At 47.5% G+C, this 26,956-nt stretch overlaps 1 protein-coding gene across 2 annotated transcripts in view; it reads right to left on the reverse strand.

The window, feature by feature from the left end:
• The window catches only part of DOCK8 (dedicator of cytokinesis 8), a 567,196-nt gene that overhangs the window by 52,632 nt on the left and 487,608 nt on the right, over window positions 1-26,956 (reverse strand). For both annotated transcript variants that reach the window (XM_085632978.1, XM_085632979.1), the window contains 2 exons: window positions 8,971-9,123; window positions 5,751-5,909 (listed from right to left, as the gene is read on the reverse strand). In XM_085632978.1, coding sequence (XP_085489104.1) covers window positions 5,751-5,909; window positions 8,971-9,123 — 312 coding nt within the window. The remainder of the gene's footprint in view (window positions 1-5,750; window positions 5,910-8,970; window positions 9,124-26,956) is intronic.

Consider the following 26,956-nt stretch of genomic DNA (forward strand, 5'->3'; position numbering starts at 1 on the left):
TCTCTTTATTTGGGCTACTTCCTAATAGAGAGTTTATATGACAACTATATAGGCATGTTGATACCCTGTAGGATTTTTCTCAAACAAAGCTTTCATACTGCTTTGCGTTAGTGGTGGCAAGGATGTAGATTTTTTGGGTACATTATCCAGAAAAGTGGAAAAGATATTTGGGCATATTCCGGATAAAAAGTACTGAACTAGGACTATGAAGTGAAAATTTGTACCTTCAGGAAGAGTATAATTAGTTATAGCAAAGGAATATTCAACATGAATATCTTGTTTATGAGCTGTATGATATTTCCCTCAAAATTATTTGCCATGGATGGTTACAAAAGTAATTGTGTTGACTGAATACCGGACTGTTGATATATATTGTTTATTTGATAATATCAGGTTTATTCAAAAGGTATTGTCCTGGAACCAGGGTGTTGGGTCAATATGCAATTCTACCTTCCATGGCTTGTTTGCCTGATTTGTTTTTACTTGAGTTTTATGATGGGAGCTTGTGTGACCTATTAATTCTCATTGTTCCACCCTTATAATGTTTCATTGGAAGAGTAATACAATGAAAAGAATGAATATATTGCTTAGAAACTAGAAGTTGTAAAAAGAGAAAGAGACAGCAAGAGAAAGGGAGGTAAAGAGATAGGTAAGGAAGTTGAAGTATGGTTAAGTGGTAAAGGCAGCTAGAGATGGGGGAGGAATGTTGAGGGAGGGAGTGACATGGGTTACACCAAGGGGTGAAGTAGAGAAAGAGGTACGGTTGAAATAGAGGTAATTAAAAGCGAGGGAGAGGCAGAAAGGTACATGTAGGAAGTTGCAGAGGCCAGGTATAGAGAGAAGTATAGAGAGGCAAAAGAGCAGTGAGGCAGCGGGAAACTTAGAGGAAGAGATGAAGGATAGCAAGAGAGATGAGGTGTAGAGAGAAAGGTGAAGTTGAAAGAGGCGAGGTAGAAAAAAGAGAGGTGAGGTCGATACAGAGGTAGTGAGAGAGAGACAGATGCTGAAGTAGAGAAAGCAAACACAAGGAGATGATGGACGGCGCGCTGAACCTTGTCAGACACTCACCCCCAGTCACAGATCTGGGTGGAATCCATTATCGTTCTTTAGCTCACTTCGCCTCCCCAGTTCAGACCCAGCCATATGCAAATCAGTCTTGACCCTGTTCCTCATGAGAACAGTCCAGCCCTAACTGCCAAGCCAGGTGTTCCCTGTTCCAGAAACAAGCATCCTGGGACCGGTGACACCCCTCATTATCCAGGCTAGCCTGAATCCAGTGGCAAAGTGAGCAAGGGACACATGTCTGGGCATACCCTGCAAACTTAGGGCGAACAAAGCAAACACAAGGAGATGATGGACTGAGCGCTGAAACTTTTCAGACACTCACCCCCAGACCCGCACATCTGGGTTGAATCTATCATCATTCTTTAGCTCACTTCGCCACCCCAGAGAAAGAGGCAGAGCCTGAGAGGGGAGGCGGAGAGATGTGTAATATTAGAAGGCTCGAGGTAAATTATAGAGAGTGAGTTTAAATAAAGGAGGTGCAGATAGTGATATGAAAGTGGTGCTTATGATAGAAAGAAAAACAGTGGTAGAGAAATAAAGATAGTGAAAATGTATTAAGGTAGTGAGACATGAGGCAGAGGGAGCAGACATAGAAAAAGGTAGAGGGGATATGGAGAGGTGAGACAGCAATGAATGGTGAGGTAAACTGGAAGATTAGGTAGTGAAAGAGAGAAAGATAGGTGGGTAGAAAGAGATGATGTAGTGAGAAAATATGAGACAGAGAATTGGAGTAGAGAGGTGAGGTAAAGATTGATGCGGTACAAAGAGGGCTGAGAGAGAAGTACAAAGAGGTGAGATATAGAAAGGAGGAGAGAGACAGAGAGGTAAGGTAAAAAGACGTGACATCGGAAGAGGTGAAGAATATGGAGTCGAGGAACAGAGAGGTGAGATGGAAAACAGCAGTGAGGTGTAGTAGACAGCAATGAGGTAGAGAGAGGGCTGAGTGATAAGTAAATAGAGGTGACCTATATAGAGTGGAAAGAATGAGAGGTGAGGAGGATTACAGCAGAGAGGAGTAGAGAGGTACACATGTAGAGGTAGGCACAAAGAATGATAGAGAGAGGCGAAGTCATGAGAGAGAGGTTGTGAGATGTGGGGGCAGAGAGAGGTGTATTGAGTGAGAAGTGAGGTAGACAGAGTTGAGCTAGGAAGAAGATACATATAGATGTAGATAGAGATCAGTAGAGAGGGGCAAATAAAAGAACACGGAAGTAGAAGAACTGAGGTGAAGTAAGACGAGACACACAAAACAGAAATATTCTTTTTTTAATACAATTTAATTGTCATTGTAGGAAATCCACCTTTTCTGAGTATCACCCCTGATTTCTCGCCTTTTGCTGGACCCTATATTTCTGCTGGCTTTAGAACACTGTGCATTTTTCCTCTACTGAACAGCATCACAGTGCGTGCATTCCCGGTTTAAAAATGGTTGACTAGGCACACTCCTAATTGGTTTATTAAACTAGCATACAATTTCCGTTATGTAAGTTACGTAAAAAACGTAAGTGCCAACAGCCTTATGAGGAGACCACCGCAGCTTGCAGAACTTATTGCTCCAGACAGTGTTACAAATGCAAGTAGTAACACAATTATTGACAATTGCGCTCCTGTAAGTGTGGCAATTCAGACTATTCCAGGCCCCCAAAGCTAAACGAATGGCATGTATGGCAGGTATTAGTCATTTCTAATGCATATTGAATTATTAAACACTGTTGTTGTGCTTATCTCAAAATTAGATGGACAGCGTCACCATGTATTAGGACATCATTAGTGCCAGTGTTGAGAATTAGGTGCTGGTGCCGAGCACTGGAAACAGCCGGCTCAAATTAAGCAGTGGTCCATAGTATTTTGTACAAAATGTACCACAGGGCTTGGAAATTCATTTGCCACTTGTGGGCTGCAGCATATACTGTGCCATACACTATAGTGGCAGTGCAAACACGGCTTCAGGTCTCTGATTGGAGCCTGACTATAACTGTGCAAAACATGCACTCTCAAAATAAGTCCTTTTGACAGATAAAAACCTCCATTTTAAATATTAGTAAGTCACCCCTATGTGAGCCTTGTAGCCCACAAAGTAGGGAGCATGGTATTTAATTGCACATATAAAATTAATATTGCCATGTCCCTACAGTAACAAGGCCTTAAAAGCTATTTTCACAGTGGCACACCTAGTTGTACTCTGTAGAAAACCAGATTATAGTTTAAAATTCTAATGCTGTATTTCGGGAATAGGGCCTGCTATGCAAATAATTACACCACTATTTTTTATAGCTAATAAAAATCCAATTCAATGGTGAAGTTGGACTTTTAATAAATATTAAGGAAAAGTAACTTTCAGAACATTAGCCTTTACCTGACTGAATTGTCACAAGTCTAATTAGTATAAGTCGCTGTCAGCCTGTAAAATGCCTCCCAGGAGCAAACAATAGGCTGAACTTGATGGTCAGAGATGGCTCCTCTGTATTCCACAGAAAATACAGAGTGGGGCAATGGGCATCCCTTTTGCCTCTACAGTGTCAGATCCTGCTTGACAGGTCTGTTGAGCTACATGTAACATTTGAGGCACACTTTAAAGGGAGAGAACAGGGCATCAATACAATTTTTGTGTATCCACGGTCTGGTTACTGGAGGAACCTGCTTTTGTCCTACCAGAATACTATCCCTGGGTTTGTTGTGGGTACAGTACCTGCCTCAAACAGGATTGTAGTGGTCGATGTGGGAGGACACTAATATTACCACAGTATACTCACCACAGACTCCCCAGCCATCAGAGCTCAAGTTTAGTGTGGCCAAAGACTTTCACCATCTTGAAAATGCCAACACCTGGCATTTTGGGATTGTTTGCATTAGGGAAAAACAGGAACTGCTACAAAAGATGGTTGGGTTACCCCTTGAAACTTTTACCCATTGGTTACGAAGTGCCCAGGAGTGCTTGGCATAAATGAGACACCTTCAGGTACCCATTTCACAACACTTTCTGTACCAGCGGATGACCAGAAGAGTACTGGGCCTACTATCAATGACCTGAGAGGATCCTTGAAGGATTGGACCGGCTCCCGCTTGTACCCTGGATAAAGAAGTGGGCTCCACAGGTCATAAGGCTGACCTCCTGTTCAAGCTGCAGGGATACAAATAGCTGCAATATGTTGTTGTCTGCAAATTATAACAACTCTAATACACATGCTGGTGTTTTGGTTTAACCTGTATTCCGCATTCCAGGAGAATGTTGATCATGGGATGCAGGAGGCAATGCAGTTGATCTGGAGTTGTCCTGTGTGTAGGACAATTTTCGGTGCTGCTATGAATGAAATCTTTTTAATAGTTACATGGATGGATTTTGCTTTACAACAGATGCCTTACCTATAACTGCCCAGCTGATCAGTGGCAACTGGACCCTGATATTGGTCTCTGCTTGTCACCTTGTCAGTCTCTGAGTGCTTCCCCTGAGGTCCCGGGGTAGCTTTAGAAGTGTACTCCTGTGGTGGAGTGAGACTTAAAATACTATCCATCGCGGTAAGCCTCAAATTGCTCCTCGGTCCTGGTCTATCGTGACCAATGATTATCATTGGCACTTTGTGCTTTTTGCCGCTATTTCAAATAAACGTTAAAAATATCCATAGCTCCAGTTTCTCTTATTGGATTTCTGTCGTTCTGGTGTTATTTCTTTTTAAATGCGACTTTTTTCAGTTTGGGATTTTTATTGTTTTTCATTTTAACTTTATTTCTGTTTAGGTACTGCATATATAATTTACATGTTCCTTAAGTTAAGCCTGTCTGCTCTGCTACCACGGGGTCTATTTCCGGTTAATTTAGTGACTTTGAGGGTTCACCCTGAAAAAGTCTGTGATTATTCTTTGGTGCGTGTAGTCACTCACCTCAAATAATAATCCGATTTCTTACAGTCATCTACTGCTTGAACGCACTAGGTTTAATGTTGGGCAGTCCGGGCATGCCAGGCTGTCAAATCTCATTATTCAGTTCTGCCTCAAGGTAACTCCGTCTTTAGCTTACTCCCTGTAGTTTGCAAAGCTATATGTTCAAATTATTTATTAAAATTAATTGGAAAAGTTTAATTGGTGAATTAGTATCGGTCTGTGTTTCACGAGTTTACAATTTTCTTGATGGTAGAACATCATCAGTTCTAGTGCTAGCATGGTTCTCAAATGTTCGGTAAATATGTGTAGTCACAAAAAAAAAAAAACTTTATTTAAGGGAAAGTTGTGTATTCACCACAGCAAATTAAGGAGCAACACACACACCAATAAGCTGCTGTTTTGAATTCCCCACATGGAGACTTGTGGCAGTGGGTGTTGAAATATCCATGGCGGGGTATTTTAGGAAAACTGCAAGCATCTCCATGTGGGGCTGGTGATGTATGCGCTCTGATGTTGTCCCTTCAGCACCCAGGAAGGGTAGGAGAGCTTTAGGGTGGGGAAGTTGGACAGAATGAAGTTGGGGGTGTCACTGAGAGTAGGTTCCTGCAAAGTTGAATGCCTTTCATGCACTGTAGTGAAATGGTCTGTGGAACAGTGAACATGAAGCATGGGCAATTATGTGCAGTAGATTCACGGAGAACTATGCTACGTGTCCTTATTGTTTTATGAATCAGATTCACTATCCGTATCAACTGACTGATGATCCACCCTTGAATTATTCTGACTCCTTACGTGTTCTCAACTCACCTGAACAGGGAAGAGCGTTGGCTGCATGTCTATGTCTTCTTCTGCGTAGGCCAGGATTGTCCTCAAAGACCTCCGCAGGTACTCCTCGTTGAAGTCTTGCGACTTGCCCACAAGTGACGCCAGAGACATTGTCACTTGCATTTTAACTCTCGCAAAGTTCTGTAAATGAAGAGCACATAGGAGGAAATTAGTCACTATGAAGTATGTGTCTGCACAGTAAAGAAAATGTGGCACATAATAAAGAGTTTTTTTGTAAAAGAAAAATCACCTGTGGGAATCAACTCTTCTTTTTGAATCTGTATCTACTCAGAATCATCGGGATCTAGAGGGCTGCCCCGTTCTATGTAATTATGCCCTCAATTATGCTTTAGATTAGATTAAAGTATTATTAACAATTTAATATGATACTTCAAGGATAACACTATTTATGTGGTCACTTTAGAGTGCAAATTTACAGCTTGTTAAAAACTGTTATATTCATTTGGATTACCAAACTATCATACATGTTTTCATGAAAAACTACTTCATCAGAACAAGAACAGGTGTGAAATGAGGAATTCTCTGGGAAAAGCACATATCTCCCTGATGTATCTCTGAAAGTAATATTTGGACTGAAATAGATTCATGAGACAATGATTGTTGACCAAATTCTGAATAAGCTTAACATAAATCAAAAGACTGCTGCTCAGATATCGCTACCTTTGCATAACTTGAATCTAGCCATTCTTCAGGCCGTATTATACAAAGTTCCCCGGGGGCGCAAAGGGCATGTGTACTTCTTGTTTGATCCTCAAAGGCGCTTTGGTATTACAGAAGGGCCCGCAAATGTTTGAGCCGCCCCATCTGTCACATGGAATGTGTCGCGCAGGATGTGCACCGGTGCAATCACAAATAAGGAGACATTTTACCATTGTGCCATACTGTATCGCAGACGTTGGCTCAATGCCAAAGAAACTGTCAGGAGACGCACTGGTTGTGCGTCACATAGAATGCAGTGCACAGTCAGTATGCACAGAGGTGGCCACTTGGGAGGAGTCAAAGGGGTTCTAGGGTCCCAAGCCCCCTCTGTAGGTGAGTACAATAAAATACTGCACCCCACTGCAGCGGATGGGTGGGGTTCCTGCCCTCTCTTCAGACTGAGGCCTGTGAGGAAATATGAATTTTGTGGTCAGTTATGTCCCCTATCGTAGACCCCAACGGCTCCATGTGCATGCTATAAGTACATGTATGTTCCCTCCAGTTCCAGTTTTGAAGACGCAAATATATGTGCGTCCACCGTCAACATGTCCTCTTTCAGATCCGCCATGAATGGGTCAGATATTCCATTCCTAAGTATGAAAGGCCACCGACTTTATGTGGTTCACTTTCCACATTTTACAGATTCAGGCGAGTAGGCCCTGAATTCTGTCATCAAGCCTTTTCCTGCCTTCTGCCTCTGAGAGCTCCAGTCTGGGCCCGCATCTGCATCCATGAACTTTGTCCTACTCCCTGCGCGGCTAACGGTGCCTGATCCAGCCTGTTGCCTGCCAAAAACTGTATTTCACCTTCAAGATTATCTGCTCCGCTCCTCATCCGATGCATTCCTGTCTAGTAGTTTAGGTAAACACTCCTCCAGCTACCGTGCAAAGGGCCAGGCCTCGCTGTCCTCATGCAAGTAATTCATAGCCCCTGTTACCATGGAAGATTCCTGCCCCCTCGCATCTCATGTAGACACTTAGGCGCTTGTACACGCATTAACAGTCAGTATAGAATAGATTCTATCCTAGAGACCTTTCCTTTTGGATAACACAGTTCTTTAAACATAGGATATTAGATATGATTTGGGATTAGGTTGACATGACCCCCCAGACTTCTGTCTCCACATGTAGAGCTAAATGTCAAGTCCCCTTCACCCTCTAGTTGCACGTCAATCACACGTCATGCGGCTGCGCGCGCATCTCTGCCAAATATTTCTGCTGACATTGCAGGATTCTCTTATGGATCCACCCACTTGTGACATCATGTATAATGACGTTTTCTAAGTTACGCCTATATGTCCGCCTTTTTTAGTTACGTATGCCTATTTTATCTGTATTATCAGCTGTTACGCCTCTTGCATCTGTCTTAATGTAATGCTTTCCATATAAATACCATTACCTGTCAATAATGTATGCCCTTCCTTCCTGAACTTTCGTGGTGATGGAATTTGAAGCCTGCAATTCGAATTGTATTTCCTTTGTAAAGGAATAAAGCCTTTTAGAACCTCTAATACCACGGATTCTGCCTCTTATATTTACTGAGTTATTCTTACTAGACTTTACCGCATAAAAAATAGTACCGGTAATGAAATATTTACCACACCTGTCTGCCTCCAGAAAAAGACAGAACTGCAATTTGAAACGTTGTAACTGTCTTTCACTAATGCACTTTTGTGTAAAAAGGTGAACTGGTCTATAGCATGCTCACTGAGTTAAAGGGGGTGCCATAGCGCAAACCGAGAGAATGCATCTGAGGTTTAGTTTGAGCTCTGGTGTTTCAAAATTATTTTATTTGGCATGTGTGAAAAGTATTCTAAAATTCATATACTTAAAACAGAAAGCCCATTGTTTGGAGATTGAGTTTTACTAGTACCACAAAAATCATATTTTACCACTGATTGAAATTGTATTTTTGAGATGACCCATGTATTCAAAATATAGGCTATCTTAATACATTTTCTGTCAGCTCAGTTAAGGATTCCAATCCTGAGGATATACATTTGGATTCTCGTCACTTAAAAGAAAAAGAAAAGATCCTTTGCCAAGCCCAATATATTTGTGTCACCGTTGACATTCTCTCTGCAAATGTACATGGAAAGAGTTATCTCTTAAATTACACACTTTTCATCATTCTATACCAACTACAAGTTATATGTTATCTTCTGCATCTCTGTATTTATGTCTTCAGCTGCTGTCACCCCCACCCTTTTACAACAGTGCCATTGTATAGCTCCCAGAATCGCACATTGCACCACAAGATGGTTACCCATGGGGTACAACCTCACCAGTACCGCTGGACATCCGTTGGCAGCTGAACTGCACTACTCAAAATAAGTCTACAGAAAATGGAAAGAGTATAAAGAGAATTGTAGGTGGATGTAGCTATGCTCCTGTCCCTCATTCACAGTATGCCTTCTTTTATAGCTATATATAATCCACAGGGCAGACCCAGTGTTGGCCCAGGGGTCCATGGGACATCTTACGCTGATGCTGCTGAAGCTGTATCTCATGATCAGGTAGAGGGTGGCGCAGGCCTGGCTGCGGGTGGTCTCCATGCTGCTGCTGCAGTGATGTAAGACCCTCTGGCACAGGTCAGAGCACTGCTCCACTTCTTCCTCAAACAGCAGGTCGCCAAACTGGGGGGACAGAAAGAATATATCCACTTATGTGCATCCTCTCCACAGTCAATAAATCCATAATTCACAACCACACACAAGAAGACTACAAGACAGTGATCAGAGGGTTGGGCATCACAAGTTACAAAAACACATTTGTATAGTTTCTTCGAACATCAAAGTTACATGTAGGGCGGCCTTTGGGTGTTCCTTTTCCCAACACAAAATCATGTCAAATCTTGGGACACGGAGTGGTCGTGTGGCAAATCAAACATTCAAATTCACTTGATTTGTCTGACAAGTTGTACCAGAGGGCAATGTTATCACAAAACTGTGTAACCAGTAAACCGCAAAACAGATGTGTTTTTGACACAAAGAAAGGCACATGACATAAAGATATATGTAAATGAAAAGAATGCTTCAAATCACTTTTTGTGTCAATGCTAGAGATAGAGATGTAGATAGGGACATAGAAGGAGCTGGAGACAATGATAGAGACAGAGGTAGACACAGAACTAGAGATAGAGCTAGAGATAGAGCCAGAGATAGACATAGAGACAGTGATAGAGACCGGCCTAGCGATACAGATAGAGACAGAGCTAGAGACAGAGATAGGCACAGAGCTAGAGACAGAGATATAGCTAGAGACAGAGATAGAGATAGAGACAGAGATAGAGACAGAACAAGAGATAGAGACAGAGCTACAGTCAAAACTAGAGATAGAGATAGAGATAGAACTAGAGAGAGGCACAGAGCTAGAGGTAGAGATAGAGACAGGGCCAGAGCTAGAGATGCAGCTAGATATAGAGACAGAGTAAGCTATGGCAGTTATCTAACTTGTTTGTCTGGTATAATTTGAGGAAATGCACATTTTCTTGGGAAGTTGTTTTGCTTCTCAGAGAACCTCCAAAGGTAGTTTTCTCTGAAATCTCTGCATCTGAGACAGAATGCTAGAAGGTTCATCTTGGTTTTTGTTTATCTACTGCCACCATTAAAGCATGCTCAGGTTCACCTCTTTTTGTTTTAAGTCAGTTTCCGTTGATCTGTTTCCATTTTCAGTTTGCGGTCACATGGGTTGGCTCTCTCGATGTTGCAGGTTCCTGTCAGTGGTGGGGTAAGCTGCAGTGCTGACATTCCTGGGGCCTCATTTACAATGAAGCTGTGCCACCGGAGCATCACATCTTGTGACGCTCGGGTGGCGCAGGGGTCTGCTCCATATTTACCAGGCAGCACTAAGCCACTTTGCATGGCTTAATGCGACCTCATAAATATTGTTCTCTTTGACGCTGTTTTCTGCATTAAAGGGGCGTGCAATGGGTGTTGCTGTGGGTGTTCCCAGCACCACTCATGGCCTTTTGACACTGCCCCAGATTTACGAGGAATCGTAACTCTGAGGTAGCGCCAAAAACATATACCTACCCAGGGGAGGCATAAGGGAGGCGCAACGAGAAGAAATACCTTTATTTCTCCTAATTTTTCCTTTTTCTATTTGTGCTGCATCCGGCAGCACCAATAGAAAGAGGAAAAAAGCCTCTTGTGATTGGTTTGTGCAGGAATGTTTCCCTTCTTGCACAAAAACAATCCTCCCTGCTACACAGGCACCCTTGCACCATGGCTCAAAGGTGCCTGCGTTGGCGCGTGGCAGCCCTTTGTGCTCCAGCGCAGGGGAAAAGAACAGGAATGAGCCGTATCTGATAGATCTTGCAAATAAGGCCCCTGGTCTGTTGTAACAGTACAGTCTACTGTGTCTACTCTCCACATCCCTTTCCCAGAGGGAGATGTATTAGCTTTTTAGGTCGAGCCTGGGAAGCGCATGCGCTGCTCTGCGAGACATGCTGTATTCAGGTATGGAATACAAGCGCTGCCCATTTCCTGCCCATCCTTTCAACTGTCTCCTGTTACTGTCCTTTCGAAATAGTTGCTTTTAATTAATAAATAGGTTTAGTAGTCCCTCCTTGGTACCGCCTAGTCTGCATTTGTAACCTCCCATGAGGACTGGCCCTTTTACTTGTGTTGTTATTCGGGAAGTTTCAATTACAGACTGAGCACTATTTTCTTAAACAACTTTCTCCTGCCTGCTGTTGCAGCAGCAGGCAGGGCAAGCTCTCCCGCAATCGCTTTTTTTTTTACCAGTGCGGCTCGCCTAACTCGATCTTGACTGTGTACAACATAATATATTCATTTAAAAATAGCGCGGCTTGACACACTGTGTTTTAAAAAAATATATATATTTTATTCGTCAATTTGCATATGTAGCACAGAGCTCTGCACACCAGAGGCGTCTGCCGAATCAGATCATACTTAGCCATGAAAGCAATCGACTTTTGTTTTGCCAAATCAACAATGCATAACATAGACACATTAAATGATATAACCCCCCCAACTCTCTCCCTCCCTCACCCCCCCTGAAGTTCGCACTAAGTCCACATGATCTTGTCCACAGCCTTGATGTAAAATCGAATAGTCCTAACATGAGAACACACACCCTCCTGGCCCCTCCCTCCCCTCCGTCTTAACAGACCCAGAAACGTAGCCAGGTAAATGAGGCTCCACTATCACTGGCGGCTCCAACCATAGGCATCGATACTCCGCCCATCGTTTCCATATTTTATAATGCTTGCGCGGGCATCCCCTGGCTACAAAGATAGGTTGTTCCAGCCCCACGCAAAAATCGAATCCATTTTTCCAGGCAGCAACCAAGGGGGCCCGCGCCGCCTTCCACGCCTTAGCAATGTCTCGCTTCGCCAGTGTGAAGCCTAATAACATGAGATGCCGCTTGTAGACATTGCCACCTATCCCCTCCATAACATGAAGCAGGGCCAACTGCGGTGAACGAGGAAGCTCCCATCCCAGGACATTGGAAAGGCATGTGAATACCCTCCTCCAGAAGCGATCCAGAGATGTGCACCGCCAAACCGTGTGTATAAATGTACCCTCCTCCAGACCACAACGAAGACACTCTGGGGAAGAGATTAGCCCCGCCCACCACAATCGTGCCCTAGTAAAATAGACCCTGTGAAGGTATTTGAACTGGATCAGGTGGAGTCGCATTGCTATAGCCGCCCCCCGTGGGCCTGCCAAGCCTCAGTCCAGTCCTCCTCCTCCAGACTGCCCACGTCTCCCTCCCAGTCCCCCGGAGTTTCTGAAGTGTGGAGGAGCAGTGAGTGACCAGGGACTGGTAAATTTGAGAAATCTTCTTTTCTTGTAAGTCCCCCATAAAGACTTTCGCTTCCAAAGGACTAAATTCAGGGTGGGACTCTAGACCCTGCAGGCTGGGGGACAGGGCGTGGCGGAACTGGAGGTATCGATAAAATTGTGACTGAGGCATAAGGAACTCCTTCTGGAGATCTCGGAATGGCTTTAGTGTCGTGCCCCTCAGGACATCTCCCAGGGTGGAGATACCAATGTTGTCCCATCCCCGAAAAACCGGAAGGGCCGCCAATTGGGGCAGGCACCCATTATTCCACAAAGGGGACTCCAGAGTCAGGACATTCCACCAACCCATAAGCCACAGCGCCTGTCTCCAAATCGAAAACACCACCCGTGTGGCCGATGGCAACGTACCCCGCAGCGGAGCCGAGTACAAAAGTGTATGTAGTGTGTGGCGTCCCATGAGTTGTCATTTTAGCGCATACGCTGGATCTCCATTATCACCGTACCATCACTCGTTTAGGACCAGCAAGTGCGAGACCTGATAGTATGAGAGAATGTCCGAGGACGCAAGACCTCCACAGTAGGTGGACAAGAAGCCACGCGTACCTTTCCCCCTTCCCACAGGAACTGCCCAAGCACGGAATTCACCAGCCAGAACCATCTAGGAGGGATCAGGTACGGGTGATTCTGTAGCTGGTAGAGAAGCCGGCGATGTGCTACCATCTTGAATATTGCTGATCTACCGAACAATGTCAGAGGCATACGGGACCAAGACTTAAGGTCCGCACGGACCCGCTCCAACACTGGTGCCAGGTTTCGCTCCCAGGCAATTGCCGGTACGTTCGAGAGAAACACCCCCAGATATTTCAAGCCTCCTGCTGCCGACTGGATTGAGGGCGCCCATGCGCCCATTCTCGTCCGATCCCCCAGAGCCCACAATGTGGATTTGCGGGGATTCATGTACAGACCCGAAGTCTCCCCAAAGATCTGCATGATACGCAGAAGCCATGGCCCCGTCCTGTCAACTGCAGTAATAAAGAAGAGGACATCGTCCGCATATAGCGCGATCGTATCGGACAGACCCGGTGCCCATTCAAAGCCCCGTACCTGTGCATCTATGCGCACCAACGCTGCCAAGGGCTCCATGGCTAGGATGAATAAATACGGAGACGGGACATCCCTGCCGTGTGCCCCTTTTAAAAAATAAGGTTGAGGAGGTCGCGCCCCCAACCCGTACCGACGTCGTCAGATCCGTATACAAGAGTTTTATATAGGAGAGGAAGCGTGGGCCCAGATTGAGTCTGCTTAGCAATGCGAAGAGGTAGACCCAGCTCAGGGAGTCGAAAGCCCTGTCCATATCCGCTAAGAGAAGTGCCGCCGGTTCCCCGGTCTGCCAAATAGCTGCGACCGCTACATGTGCCCTCCTAATGTTGTGTCTGGTTGCCCTCTGAGGCATAAACCCCGCCTGATCAGGGTGTACAAGTGTAGTGATATGGGGCAAGAGGCGATTGGCCAGTGCCTTTGCCAGAATTTTTGCCTCCAGGTTTAAGAGAGATATGGGGCGATATGAGGCATGCTGCTTTGGGGGATGACCGGGCTTATGGAACACCACCACCTCCGCATGTCTCCAATCTGGGGGGAGCAGGCCTTTTTCCCGGGCCTCTTCCACCACCGCCCGATAATGCTGGGCCAATTGTACATTATAGCGACAAAAAAACTCACTTGGAAACCCATTGGGTCCAGATGTTTTCCTGGGGGTTGAGCTCTCCCAGGGCTACTCCCAGCTCCTCATCCGTCAAGGGGGCCTCCAGCTGATCCCACTCCTCATCCGACACCGCTTTGGGTGGTAAATCTGTTATAAACTCATCAATGGTGGATGCCGGCTGACATTCCCGGGAGGCATAGAGATCTGCGTAGTATGTGGCGAAGCTCTCCGCTATGGCAGGAGGGTCTGTAATTGGTAATCCCACCGAGTCCAGAATACCCGGGAGGACCTGGGAGTGGAACGTGCCCTGACAAAGTCGATGCAACATCTTGCTGGACTTGTCCCCCCACTGGTATATCCTGCTGCGTGTCGCCAGCCAAACCTGGCGTGCTTCGTCCATCAGTAGGGCGGCACAGGCCTGTTGGGCAAGAAGCAATTGTCGCACACACTGGTCACTTCCTGCCTCTCGATTCTGACGTTCGAGTGCCTCCATGTCCGCCTCTGCGCGAGTCAGTTCCTCCCTACGCTTCCTGTGAGCCGCCGCGCACCAGGATATGTCTGCCCCACGGAGAGTGCGCATCAGCGCCTCCCACAGAGTGGCGGCGCTGGAAACGGACCCCTCATTTGTCGTCAAATATTGGGCAATCGATTCGCTCCTGTGAGTTCCATATTCTTCGTTCTGCAGGTGCCACACTGAGAGGCACCACCGGAATGGTTGCCTCCCCCTGCCCATATAAAAGCTCAATTGATACCGGGGAGTGATCCGAAAGGCCCCGAGACAAAATATCCGCCGCCGCCACCCTACCAACCACTGCCTGGGGAACGAAAATATAGTCAAGTCTAGAGAAAGATTTATGGATCGCCGAGAGGTAGGTGTATCCCCAGGAATCACCGTGAGTATGCCGCCATGTATCGACCCAGTCCAGCCCCGTTAACAATGAGTGTAGTTTTGTGGGAAGACCACTGCTGGGGCTACTCCCAATCCCAGTCCTATCTTTAACCAAGTCCATAACGTCAATCCAGTCCCCGCCCACTGCGGACAGTACGTCCGGCATATCGGCCCACAGGGATTGCAGCTTCTCTATGGACACACTGTTTTTTAATGTATTCTTCAGTCACCGAAAAAATATTATGCTTTAATTTCACCGCCAAGAATTATGCATTTATTTCAGCAGCGCTGTCGTCCGCATTAACAACAGGGGCTGTGACCCGCACAACTTGTTTGAAAGAGATGGGTTTCTTCCTAGGATCGTTTGGCTGCCTTTGCAAACATGATGCAGAAAACACTGCTTGCCTCACGCTCTCCTTCGTGTTAGACAAAGGAGCCCGATATTTATATGGACACATTTTCTGGACTTGCTGATGGGGTGCTACCTCCTAACACCTTTCTCGGACAGCACAGCCTGCTCCCCCCACTCCCCTGTGTGCGGCACTGACAGCATGTGGTAATAATCTCTTAAACATTCTATCTCACATCTGTAAATCTTGTCAGAGCTGCGGGCCTTCCCCAGCAACACGGCCTACGATCTACCGAACAATGTCAGAGGCATACGGGACCAAGACTTAAGGTCCGCACGGACCCGCTCCAACACTGGTGCCAGGTTTCGCTCCCAGGCAATTGCCGGTACGTCCGAGAGAAACACCCCCAGATATTTCAAGCCTCCTGCTGCCGACTGGATTGAGGGCGCCCATGCGCCCATTCTCGTCCGATCCCCCAGAGCCCACAATGTGGATTTGCAGGGATTCATGTACAGACCCGAAGTCTCCCCAAAGATCTGCATGATACGCAGAAGCCGTGGCCCCGTCCTGTCAACTGCAGTAATAAAGAAGAGGACATCGTCCGCATATAGCGCGATCGTATCGGACAGACCCGGGGCCCATTCAAGGCCCGTACCTGTGCATCTATGCGCACCAACGCTGCCAAGGGCTCCATGGCTAGGACGAATAAAAACGGAGACGGGACATCCCTGCCGTGTGCCCCTTTTAAAAAAAAAGGTTGAGGAGGTCGTGCCCCCAACCCGTACCGACGCCGTCAGATCCGTATACAAGAGTTTTATATAGGAGAGGAAGCGTGGGCCCAGATTGAGACTGCTTAGCAATGCGAAGAGGTAGACCCAGCTCAGAGAGTCGAAAGCCCTGTCCATATCCGCTAAGAGAAGTGCCGCCGGTTCCCCGGTCTGCCGAATAGCTGCGACCGCCACATGTGCCCTCTTAATGTTGTCTGGTTGGCCTCTGAGGCATAAACCCCGCCTGATCAGGGTGTACAAGTGTAGTGATATGGGGCAAGAGGCGATTGGCCAGTGCCTTTGCCAGAATTTTTGCCTCCAGGTTTAAGAGAGATATGGGGCGATATGAGGCATGCTGCTTTGGGGGACCACCGGGCTTATGGAACACCACCACCTCCGCATGTCTCCAATCTGGGGGGAGCAGGCCTTTTTCCGGGGCCTCTTCCACCACCGCCCGATAATGCTGGGCCAATTGTACATTATTGCGGCGAAAAAACTCACTTGGAAACCCATTGGGTCCAGGTGTTTTCCCGGGGGTTGAGCTCTCCCAGGGCCACTCCCAGCTCCTCATCCGTCAAGGGGGCCTCCAGCTGATCCCGCACCTCATCCGACACCACTTTGGGCGGTAAATCTGTTATAAACGTATCAATGGTGGATGCCGGCTGACATTCCCGGGAGGCATAGAGATCCGCGTAGTATGTGGCGAAGCTCTCCGCTATGGCAGGAGGGTCTGTAATCGGTGTTCCCGCCGAGTCCAGAATACCCGGGAGGACCTGGGAGTGGAACGTGCCCTGACAATGTCGATGCAACATCTTGCTGGACTTGTCCCCCCACTGGTATATCCTGCTGCGTGTCGCCAGCCAAACCTGGCGTGCTTCGTCCATCAGTAGGGCGGCACAGGCCTGTTGGGCAAGAAGCAATTGTCGCACACACTGGTCACTTCCTGCCCCTCGATTCTGACGTTCGAGTGCCTCCATGTCCGCCTCTGCGCGAGTCAGTTCCTCCCTACGCTTCCTGTGAGCCGCCACGCACCAGGATATGTCTGCCCCACGGAGAGTGCGCATCAGCGCCTCCCATAGAGTGGCGGCGCTAGAAACGGACCCCTCATTTGTCGTCAAATATTGGGCAATCGATTCGCTCATGTGAGTCCCATATTCTTTGTTCTGCAGGTGCCACACTGAGAGGCGCCACCGTAATGGTTGCCTCCCCCTGCCCATATAAAAGCTCAATTGATACCGGGGAGTGATCAGAAAGGCCCCGAGACAAAATATCCGCCGCCGCCACCCTACCAACCACTGCCTGGGGACCTAAAATATAGTCAAGTCTGGAGAAAGATTTATGGATCGCCGAGAGGTAGGTGTATCCCCAGGAATCACCGTGAGTATGCCGCCATGTATCGACCCAGTCCAGCACCGTTAACAATGAGTGTAGTTTCGTGGGAAGACCACTGCTGGGGCTACTCCCAATCCCAGTCCTATCTTTAACCAAGTCCATAACGTCATTCCAGTCCCCGCCCACTGCGGACAGTACGTCCGGCATATCGGCCCACAGGGATTGCAGCTTCTCTATGGACACACTGTTTTTTAATGTATTTTTCAGTCACCGAAAAAATATTATGTTTTAATTTCACCGCCGAGAATTATGCATTTGTTTCAGCAGCGCTGTCGTCCGCATTAACAACAGGGGCTGTGACCCGCACAACTTGTTTGAAAGAGATGGGTTTCGTTTCTTCCTAGGATCGTTTGGTTGCCTTTGCAAACATGATGCAGAAAACACTGCTTGCCTCACGCTCTCCTTCGTGTTAGACAAAGGAGCCCGATATTTATATGGACACATTTCCTGGACTTGCTGATGGGGTGCTGCCTCCTAACACCTTTCTCGGACAGCACAGCCTTCTCCCCCCACTCCCCTGTGTGCGGCACTGACAGCATGTGGTAATAATCTCTTAAACAGTCTATCTCACATCTGTAAATATTGTCAGAGCTGCGGGCCTTCCCCAGCAGCACGGCCCGCCCCGTAGGCATTCCCTTTGGTTCAACAGAAGGGGCTGACTTCTGTGGTCTGAAGTCAGTTTGGAGGTGCCAGCTGGGAAGCTGACCTGGTAGTCATTCACTCCTCTTCAAGCTTGATTGCGGCCAAACATGTAAATGAATCAATCTGGTTTTTGGAATCAATAGGGAGAAATGTTCGCTGAGCTTTAAAGCAATGTACAGCACGAAATATATTCTCGGGATCTGTGTGTGTTTTTAAAAAATGTTATTATTTTATAGAGATGACCAACTTTGTTCAGTGCAAATGATTCATTTAGATGTTTGCAAGAAACTGTTTTAATTGAACCCCACTAGGTGCTTTAAGTAGGCGATCCTCAGTGGAAGAACCGACAAAGACCGACATAATTTACCGTCATTAATTGCCATGGGTACTCTTGGGTCTTAGATTGTTTGACAAAATGCTGACCCTGATTTCTTGAGATTGGGGCCCCCTGAGTGCATATGAATGTGGCCCCACTCACTCTACGAACACCAAAATTCAAGGTTGGTATGGGCTGTCATCGTGACACACCATACAGGCTAGCTGCTTTTAGGAATGATGCACTTGAGGGTGTCTGTGCAGTCAACAAGATCACCTGGTTGTGCAGTGACGTTTGTTCAGCTGTGAAGTGACGTACGTACAGCAAGCAGACTCCATTTCTGTCAGGGCTTTCACCTGCACTTTAAATTGCTGAAGCTCACTGATGGGTCTATTGAGGGCACCAGAAGGGTTTCAAGGCAAATTGGGCATTTCCTCTAGTCTCCTTGTGCTGAATAGGTGGATGGAAGGTCTCTTAGGTAGTACTTGAGGCAGGTGGCAAACAGACGGTTACAGGACCACTGGTGACACTTCATTGTCCCTGCTCTTCAAATTGCTTGAGTGGTGATCCAGGTTATGTTCATAGTTTGTGGCAGTCGGGTTGCATTCCACAGCCAAAGAGGTTGTCTCACTAACTAGTCAGGTTGAAATGTATCTTGGCTTTTTTTCTCAGCTGGAGTGTCAGGTCGTCCTTTTGCTGAATCTGATGTGAATTTTAAATTCAAGGCAAGCAGGAGCAAAATAACTTCTATGGAGTTGTTTTCTTCCTTCTAGCCCTTCGTAGAGGCTCTTCTGCAGTCTTGTGTTTGACAAAAATCACTGTGACAGGACAGCCTAGTGGGTTTTGCTCTCGGCTGTGACAAATGCAATGTTCTGCAGGTCCCAAGTTCACATCCAAACGAGTCTGAGTCAGCCATCTGTCTTTCCAATGTCTGTAAATTGAGTACCACTTAATTGTGTAATCGTAAAACCTGTTTTATGGTGCTTAGAAATGAGAGAAGTGTAGTATGAAGTGGTATACGTTTTAATATTTTATGTTGCACCAAAGTCAAGAGTTTGTCCGTTTTAATGCATATGATAAGTTTTAATCTGGTGTGTGTTATCAAGCACGTTTGTATTTCACTCAAGACATGAACTTGTTTATAGCTAGCCCTTTTAACTTATAGATACAACTTATAAAATGCTGGATCAAACCATCACCTGCCGTTTCTCTGTTTACAATACATTACTTGCCTCTAGGTTGCTAATATTAAAGGGTGCCCTGGGATTCCTTTTGATTCACTTCTTGTGTTTGTTGTGGGTGTCAGCAACCTACGTGGGGTCATGTGCTAGAACATTTTGCACCACTCCAAATCTGCAGGCATTCTAACATTAAGGTTAATCTGTTTTCCACTGCCCTGGTAAACACAGTTTGTAAATATTAACACTTATGTGTACTTGTGGTTAGGTGCTTTGTGGACACATAATTGACTTTACCCTTATTTTATGTTGGAGGGACCACATTCTGCAAGCGTTACCATAGATGGCTCATTGGATGTTATGAGTTTCTAAACAGGATGGTCTTGCCATGTATTTGTGAGGTCTTCGGGATGAGAACACAACATGCAAGTTGTGATAGTCACTGGAGGCATAGCTCTTTGCAAAGTCTCATCATATTGAGGTGTCTCCTAGAATCCTTGTTCCCCTGCTAATGTTCAACGCCCTGCACGTGGATCACGATGGCAGGTGATTGGTGGTTGCTTGAGAAGCACAGCTGAAAGCTGTGCAGGATCTGTCTCTTGACTAATTTTTTTGAGGCACACAGACCAGTCTATCATTTCTGAAATCTGTGGCATATGGCTTCTCCTGGTGGCTCTTCAGAACTAGTTGTCTGTCGCAGCCTAGATCTGAGATATACTATCTCTTTGGAGGGATGATGCAGGACTCCAATGCATGACCTAAAATCAAACCACCATAAACACAATTCAACAGGTGCCCAACCTCTTATTCGTTTGAGGCTAAAATGTGGCAGAAGTTCACAATTGCTCCTAACCAAAAACCACATCATGCTTTTTCCATTACCTGCTTTTGTTCATTGTGGCCTTAGGATTCAGAGGTGTCGGTTGCTTTTTAATGAATGAGCAGGACTGGATAAATGAGATCATCATAAAAAGGTTTACGCAGTGTTCAAGATCACCACTCCGGACAAATTCTTATCTAAACTCTGGCCCATTTGTAACACACTTAGCACACAATTGTAGATTCAGAACAGAACGTTGTTCAGAAACACACTTCTCCAAGCACCAAGAAAGGTGGTCTTCTGAGAAAGTCCGCTAGACAACATAAGCCCACCGCTCCTCTGTTTGTAGCATTTTAGTTTTTGTTCTCAGATATTGTGACACTTGATATATATATTACAGACTCATGTTCTATTCATGGCAGTACCCCAGGGCTGAGGATCTGCTGTAAGCATATGGCTGCTCTGTGGCCTTAATGGAAATGCCAAGCATCACCCTGGAGCAAAGTAAAAAAACTGTACACAGAGATTCAAGCAAACTCAGCCAGACTAATTAAATATTTATGATTAACCTGATTAAACCCACTTGGAATTCACTGTCTTCAGGGACCTAGGACTAGTACATGTGCACAAAACACATTAAGAAGCACAGAGGAAGTGAGGTTGCTTAGTGGATCAATGTACCTACTCCTGAGAGATGCATGCCATCTCCTGACAGAGGTGAATTGGCTAACCCGAAGTCTGTAAACTGAGTCCTTTTTTAGGTCGGGTAGGGCAGCGCATGAGCTGCTCTGCGAGGCATGCTGCATTCAGGTATGGACTAGAAACTGTGCCCACTCGCCACCCATATTTTTAATTGGCTTGTGTCATTGTCCTTTGGAAACTGTAGCTTTTCATTGGCCAATAGGCTTAGTAGTCCCTCTGAGTTTCGCCTTGTCTCATTTTGTAACCTCCCATGAGGACACTCCCTGTTACATGTGTTGTTACTTAGTAGGCTTTAATTACAGCCTCCGAGCACTATTTGCTTAAATGGTCTTCTCCTGCCTGCTGTTGCTGGCAGGACACGCTCTCCCCCGTTGCTTTAATTTTTTTTTTCCATAGCACCTCATGCTCATACAATCGCCATGCCTTTGGTTCATTTGTGATAGCAAAGGGGATGATGGACGGAGCGCTAGAACAAATCAAACACTCACCCCCAGTCAACTGATCTGGGTTTAATCCATCATCATTCTTTAGCTCACTCCACCACCCCAGTTCAGACATGGCCATATGCAAATCAGTCTGACCCTGTGCCTCTTGGGAACAGTCCAGCCTGAACTGCCAAGCCATGTCTTCCCTGGACCAGAAACAAGCATCCTGGGACCGGTTTCGGGTTCATAACACTCATCAGCCAGGCTATCTTGACTCCAGTGGCAAAGTGAGCAAGGGACCCACGTCTGGGCATACCCTGACAACTTAGGGCGAACAAAGCGATACCAAAGGGGATGATGGACGGAGCGCTAGAACAAATCAAACACTCACCCCCAGTCAACTGATCTGGGTTTAATCCATCATCAGTCTTTAGCTCACTCCACCAACCCAGTTCAGACATGGCCATATGCAAATCAGTCTGACCCTGTGCCTCTTGGGAACAGTCCAGCCTGAACTGCCAAGCCATGTCTTCCCTGGACCAGAAACAAGCATCCTGGGACCGGTTTCGGGTTCATAACCCTCATCAGCCAGGCTATCTTGAATCCAGTGGCAAAGTGAGTAACGGACCCACGTCTGGGCATACCCTGCCAACTTAGGGCGAACAAAGCGATACCAAAGGGGATGATGGACGGAGCGCTAGAACAAATCAAACACTCACCCCCAGTCAAGTGATCTGGGTTTAATCCATCATCATTCTTTAGCTCACTCCACTACCCCAGTTCAGACATGGCCATATGCAAATCAGTCTGACTCTGTGCCTCTTGGGAACAGTCCAGCCTGAACTGCCAAGCCATGTCTTCCCTGGACCAGAAACAAGCATCCTGGGACCGGTTTCGCGTTCATAACCCTCATCAGCCAGGCTATCTTGAATCCAGTGGCAAAGTGAGCAAGGGACCCACGTCTGGGCATACCCTGCCAACTTAGGGTGAACAAAGCGATACCAAAGGGGATGATGGACGGAGCGCTAGAACAAATCAAACACTCACCCCCAGTCAACTGATTTGGGTTTAATCCATCATAATTCTTTAGCTCACTCCACCACCCCAGTTCAGACATGGCCATATGCAAATCAGTCTGACCCTGTGCCTCCTGGGAACAGTCCAGCCTGAACTGCCAAGCCATGTCTTCCCTGGACCAAAAACAAGCATCCTGGGACCGGTTTCGGGTTCATAACCCTCATCAGCCAGGCTATCTTGAATCCAGTGGCAAAGTGAGCAAGGGACCCACGTCTGGGCATACCCTGCCAACTTAGGGCGAACAAAGCGATACCAAAGGGGATGAGTGTTTGATTGGTTCTAATGCTCTGTCCATCACCACCCCCCCTTTTGTACCGCTTTGTTCTCCATAAGTTGGCAGGGTATGCTCAGACGTGAGTCCCTTGCTCACTTTGCCACTGGATTCAAGCAAGCCTGGCTGAAATGCCAGAAACCGGTCCTAGGAAGCTTGTTTCCGGTCCAGGGAAGGCATGGCTTGGCAGTTTGGGCTGGACTGTTCCCATGAGGCACAGGGTCAGACTGATTTGCATATGGCCATGTCTGAACTGGGGTGGCAGAGTGGGCTAAAGAACGGTGATGGATCAAACCCAGATCTGTTGACTGGGTGTGAGTGTTTGATTGGTTCTGATGCTCCGTCCATCACCACCCCCTTTTGTACCGCTTTGTTCGCCATAAGTTGGCAGGGTATGCTCAGACGCGAGTCCCTTGCTCACTTTGCCACTGGATTCAAGCAAGCCTGGCTGAAGACGGCTGAAATGCCAGAAACCGGTCCTAGGACGCTTGTTTCCGGTCCAGGGAAGGCATGGCTTGGCAGTTCGGGCTGGACTGTTCCCATGAGGCACAGGGTCAGACTGATTTGCATATGGCCATGTCTGAACTGGGGTGCCAGAGTGGGCTAAAGAACGGTGATGGATCAAACCCAGATCTGTTGACTGGGTGTGAGTGTTTGATTGGTTCTGATGCTCCGTCCATCACCACCCCCTTTTGTACCGCTTTGTTCGCCATAAGTTGGCAGGGTATGCTCAGACGCGAGTCCCTTGCTCACTTTGCCACTGGATTCAAGCAAGCCTGGCTGAAGACGGCTGAAATGCCAGAAACCGGTCCTAGGGAGCTTGTTTCCGGTCCAGGGAAGGCATGGCTTGGCAGTTCGGGCTGGACTGTTCCCATGAGGCACAGGGTCAGACTGATTTGCATATGGCCATGTCTGAACTGGGGGGGCAGAGTGGGCTAAAGAACGGTGATGGATCAAACCCAGATCTGTTGACTGGGTGTGAGTGTTTGATTGGTTCTGATGCTCCGTCCATCACCACCCCCTTTTGTACCGCTTTGTTCGCCATAAGTTGGCAGGGTATGCTCAGACGTGAGTCCCTTGCTCACTTTGCCACTGGATTCAAGCACGCCTGGCTGAAGACAGCTGAAATGCCAGAAACCGGTCCTAGGAAGCTTGTTTCCGGTCCAGGGAAGGCATGGCTTGGCAGTTCGGGCTGGACTGTTCCCATGAGGCACAGGGTCAGACTGATTAGCATATGGCCATGTCTGAACTGGGGTGGCAGAGTGGGCTAAAGAACGGTGATGGATCAAACCCAGATCTGTTGACTGGGTGTGAGTGTTTGATTGGTTCTGATGCTCCGTCCACCACCACCCCCTTTTTTACCGCTTTGTTCGCCATAAGTTGGCAGGGTATGCTCAGACGTGAGTCTCTTGCTCACTTTACCACTGGATTCAAGCAAGCCTGGCTGAAGATGGCTGAAATGCCAGAAACCGGTCCAAGGAAGCTTGTTTCCGGTCCAGGGAAGGCATGGCTTGGCAGTTCGGGCTGGACTGTTCCCATGAGGCACAGGGTCAGACTGATTTGCATATGGCCATGTCTGAACTGGGGTGGCAGAGTGGGCTAAAGAACGGTGATGGATCTAACCCAGATCTGTTGACTGGGTGTGAGTGTTTGATTGGTTCTGATGCTCCGTCCATCACCACCCCCTTTTGTACTGCATTGTTCGCCATTAGTTGGCAGGGTATGCTCAGACGTGAGTCCCTTGCTCACTTTGCCACTGGATTCAAGCAAGCCTGGCTGAAATGCCAGAAACCGGTCCTAGGAAGCTTGTTTCCGGTCCAGGGAAGGCATGGCTTGGCAGTTTGGGCTGGACTGTTCCCATGAGGCACAGGGTCAGACTGATTTGCATATGGCCATGTCTGAACTGGGGTGGCAGAGTGGGCTAAAGAACGGTGATGGATCAAACCCAGATCTGTTGACTGGGTGTGAGTGTTTGATTGGTTCTGATGCTCCGTCCATCACCACCCCCTTTTGTACCGCTTTGTTCGCCATAAGTTGGCAGGGTATGCTCAGACGCGAGTCCCTTGCTCACTTTGCCACTGGATTCAAGCAAGGCTGGCTGAAGACGGCTGAAATGCCAGAAACCGGTCCTAGGACGCTTGTTTCCGGTCCAGGGAAGGCATGGCTTGGCAGTTCGGGCTGGACTGTTCCCATGAGGCACAGGGTCAGACTGATTTGCATATGGCCATGTCTGAACTGGGGTGCCAGAGTGGGCTAAAGAACGGTGATGGATCAAACCCAGATCTGTTGACTGGGTGTGAGTGTTTGATTGGTTCTGATGCTCCGTCCATCACCACCCCCTTTTGTACCGCTTTGTTCGCCATAAGTTGGCAGGGTATGCTCAGACGTGAGTCCCTTGCTCACTTTGCCACTGGATTCAAGCAAGCCTGGCTGAAGACAGCTGAAATGCCAGAAACCGGTCCTAGGGAGCTTGTTTCCGGTCCAGGGAAGGCATGGCTTGGCAGTTCGGGCTGGACTGTTCCCATGAGGCACAGGGTCAGACTGATTTGCATATGGCCATATCTGAACTGGGGGGGCAGAGTGGGCTAAAGAACGGTGATGGATCAAACCCAGATCTGTTGACTGGGTGTGAGTGTTTGATTGGTTCTGATGCTCCGTCCATCACCACCCCCTTTTGTACCGCTTTGTTCGCCATAAGTTGGCAGGGTATGCTCAGACGTGAGTCCCTTGCTCACTTTGCCACTGGATTCAAGCAAGCCTGGCTGAAGACAGCTGAAATGCCAGAAACCGGTCCTAGGAAGCTTGTTTCCGGTCCAGGGAAGGCATGGCTTGGCAGTTCGGGCTGGACTGTTCCCATGAGGCACAGGGTCAGACTGATTAGCATATGGCCATGTCTGAACTGGGGTGGCAGAGTGGGCTAAAGAACGGTGATGGATCAAACCCAGATCTGTTGACTGGGTGTGAGTGTTTGATTGGTTCTGATGCTCCGTCCACCACCACCCCCTTTTGTACCGCTTTGTTCGCCATAAGTTGGCAGGGTATGCTCAGACGTGAGTCTCTTGCTCACTTTACCACTGGATTCAAGCAAGCCTGGCTGAAGATGGCTGAAATGCCAGAAACCGGTCCAAGGAAGCTTGTTTCCGGTCCAGGGAAGGCATGGCTTGGCAGTTCGGGCTGGACTGTTCCCATGAGGCACAGGGTCAGACTGATTTGCATATGGCCATGTCTGAACTGGGGTGGCAGAGTGGGCTAAAGAACGGTGATGGATCAAACCCAGATCTGTTGACTGGGTGTGAGTGTTTGATTGGTTCTGATGCTCCGTCCATCACCACCCCCTTTTGTACCGCATTGTTCGCCATTAGTTGGCAGGGTATGCTCAGACGTGAGTCCCTTGCTCACTTTGCCACTGGATTCAAGCAAGCCTGGCTGAAGACGGCTGAAATGCCAGAAACCGGTCCTAGGAAGCTTGTTTCCGGTCTAGGGAAGGCATGGCTTGGCAGTTAGGGCTGGACTGTTCCCATGAGGCACAGGGTCAGACTGATTTGCATATGGCCATGTCTGAACTGGGGTGGCAGAGTGGGCTAAAGAACGGTGATGGATCAAACCCAGATCTGTTGACTGGGTGTGAGTGTTTGATTGGTTCTGATGCTCCGTCCATCACCACCCCCTTTTGTACCGCATTGTTCGCCATTAGTTGGCAGGGTATGCTCAGACGTGAGTCCCTTGCTCACTTTGCCACTGGATTCAAGCAAGCCTGGCTGAAGACGGCTGAAATGCCAGAAACCGGTCCTAGGAAGCTTGTTTCCGGTCTAGGGAAGGCATGGCTTGGCAGTTCGGGCTGGACTGTTCCCATGAGGCACAGGGTCAGACTGATTTGCATATGGCCATGTCTGAACTAGGGTGGCAGAGTGGGCTAAAGAACGGTGATGGATCAAACCCAGATCTGTTGACAGGGTGTGAGTGTTTGATTGGTTCTGATGCTCCGTCCATCACCACCCCCTTTTGTACCGTTTTGTTCGCCATAAGTTGGCAGTGTATGCTCAGACGTGAGTCCCTTGCTCACTTTGCCACTGGATTCAAGCAAGCCTGGCTGAAGACGGCTGAAACGCCAGAAACCGGTCCTAGGAAGCTTGTTACCGGTCCAGGGAAGGCATGTCTTGGCAGTTC

The sequence above is a fragment of the Triturus cristatus genome, chromosome 2_1, assembly GCF_964204655.1.
Source record: "Triturus cristatus chromosome 2_1, aTriCri1.1, whole genome shotgun sequence".
NCBI lineage: Eukaryota > Metazoa > Chordata > Amphibia > Caudata > Salamandridae > Triturus > Triturus cristatus.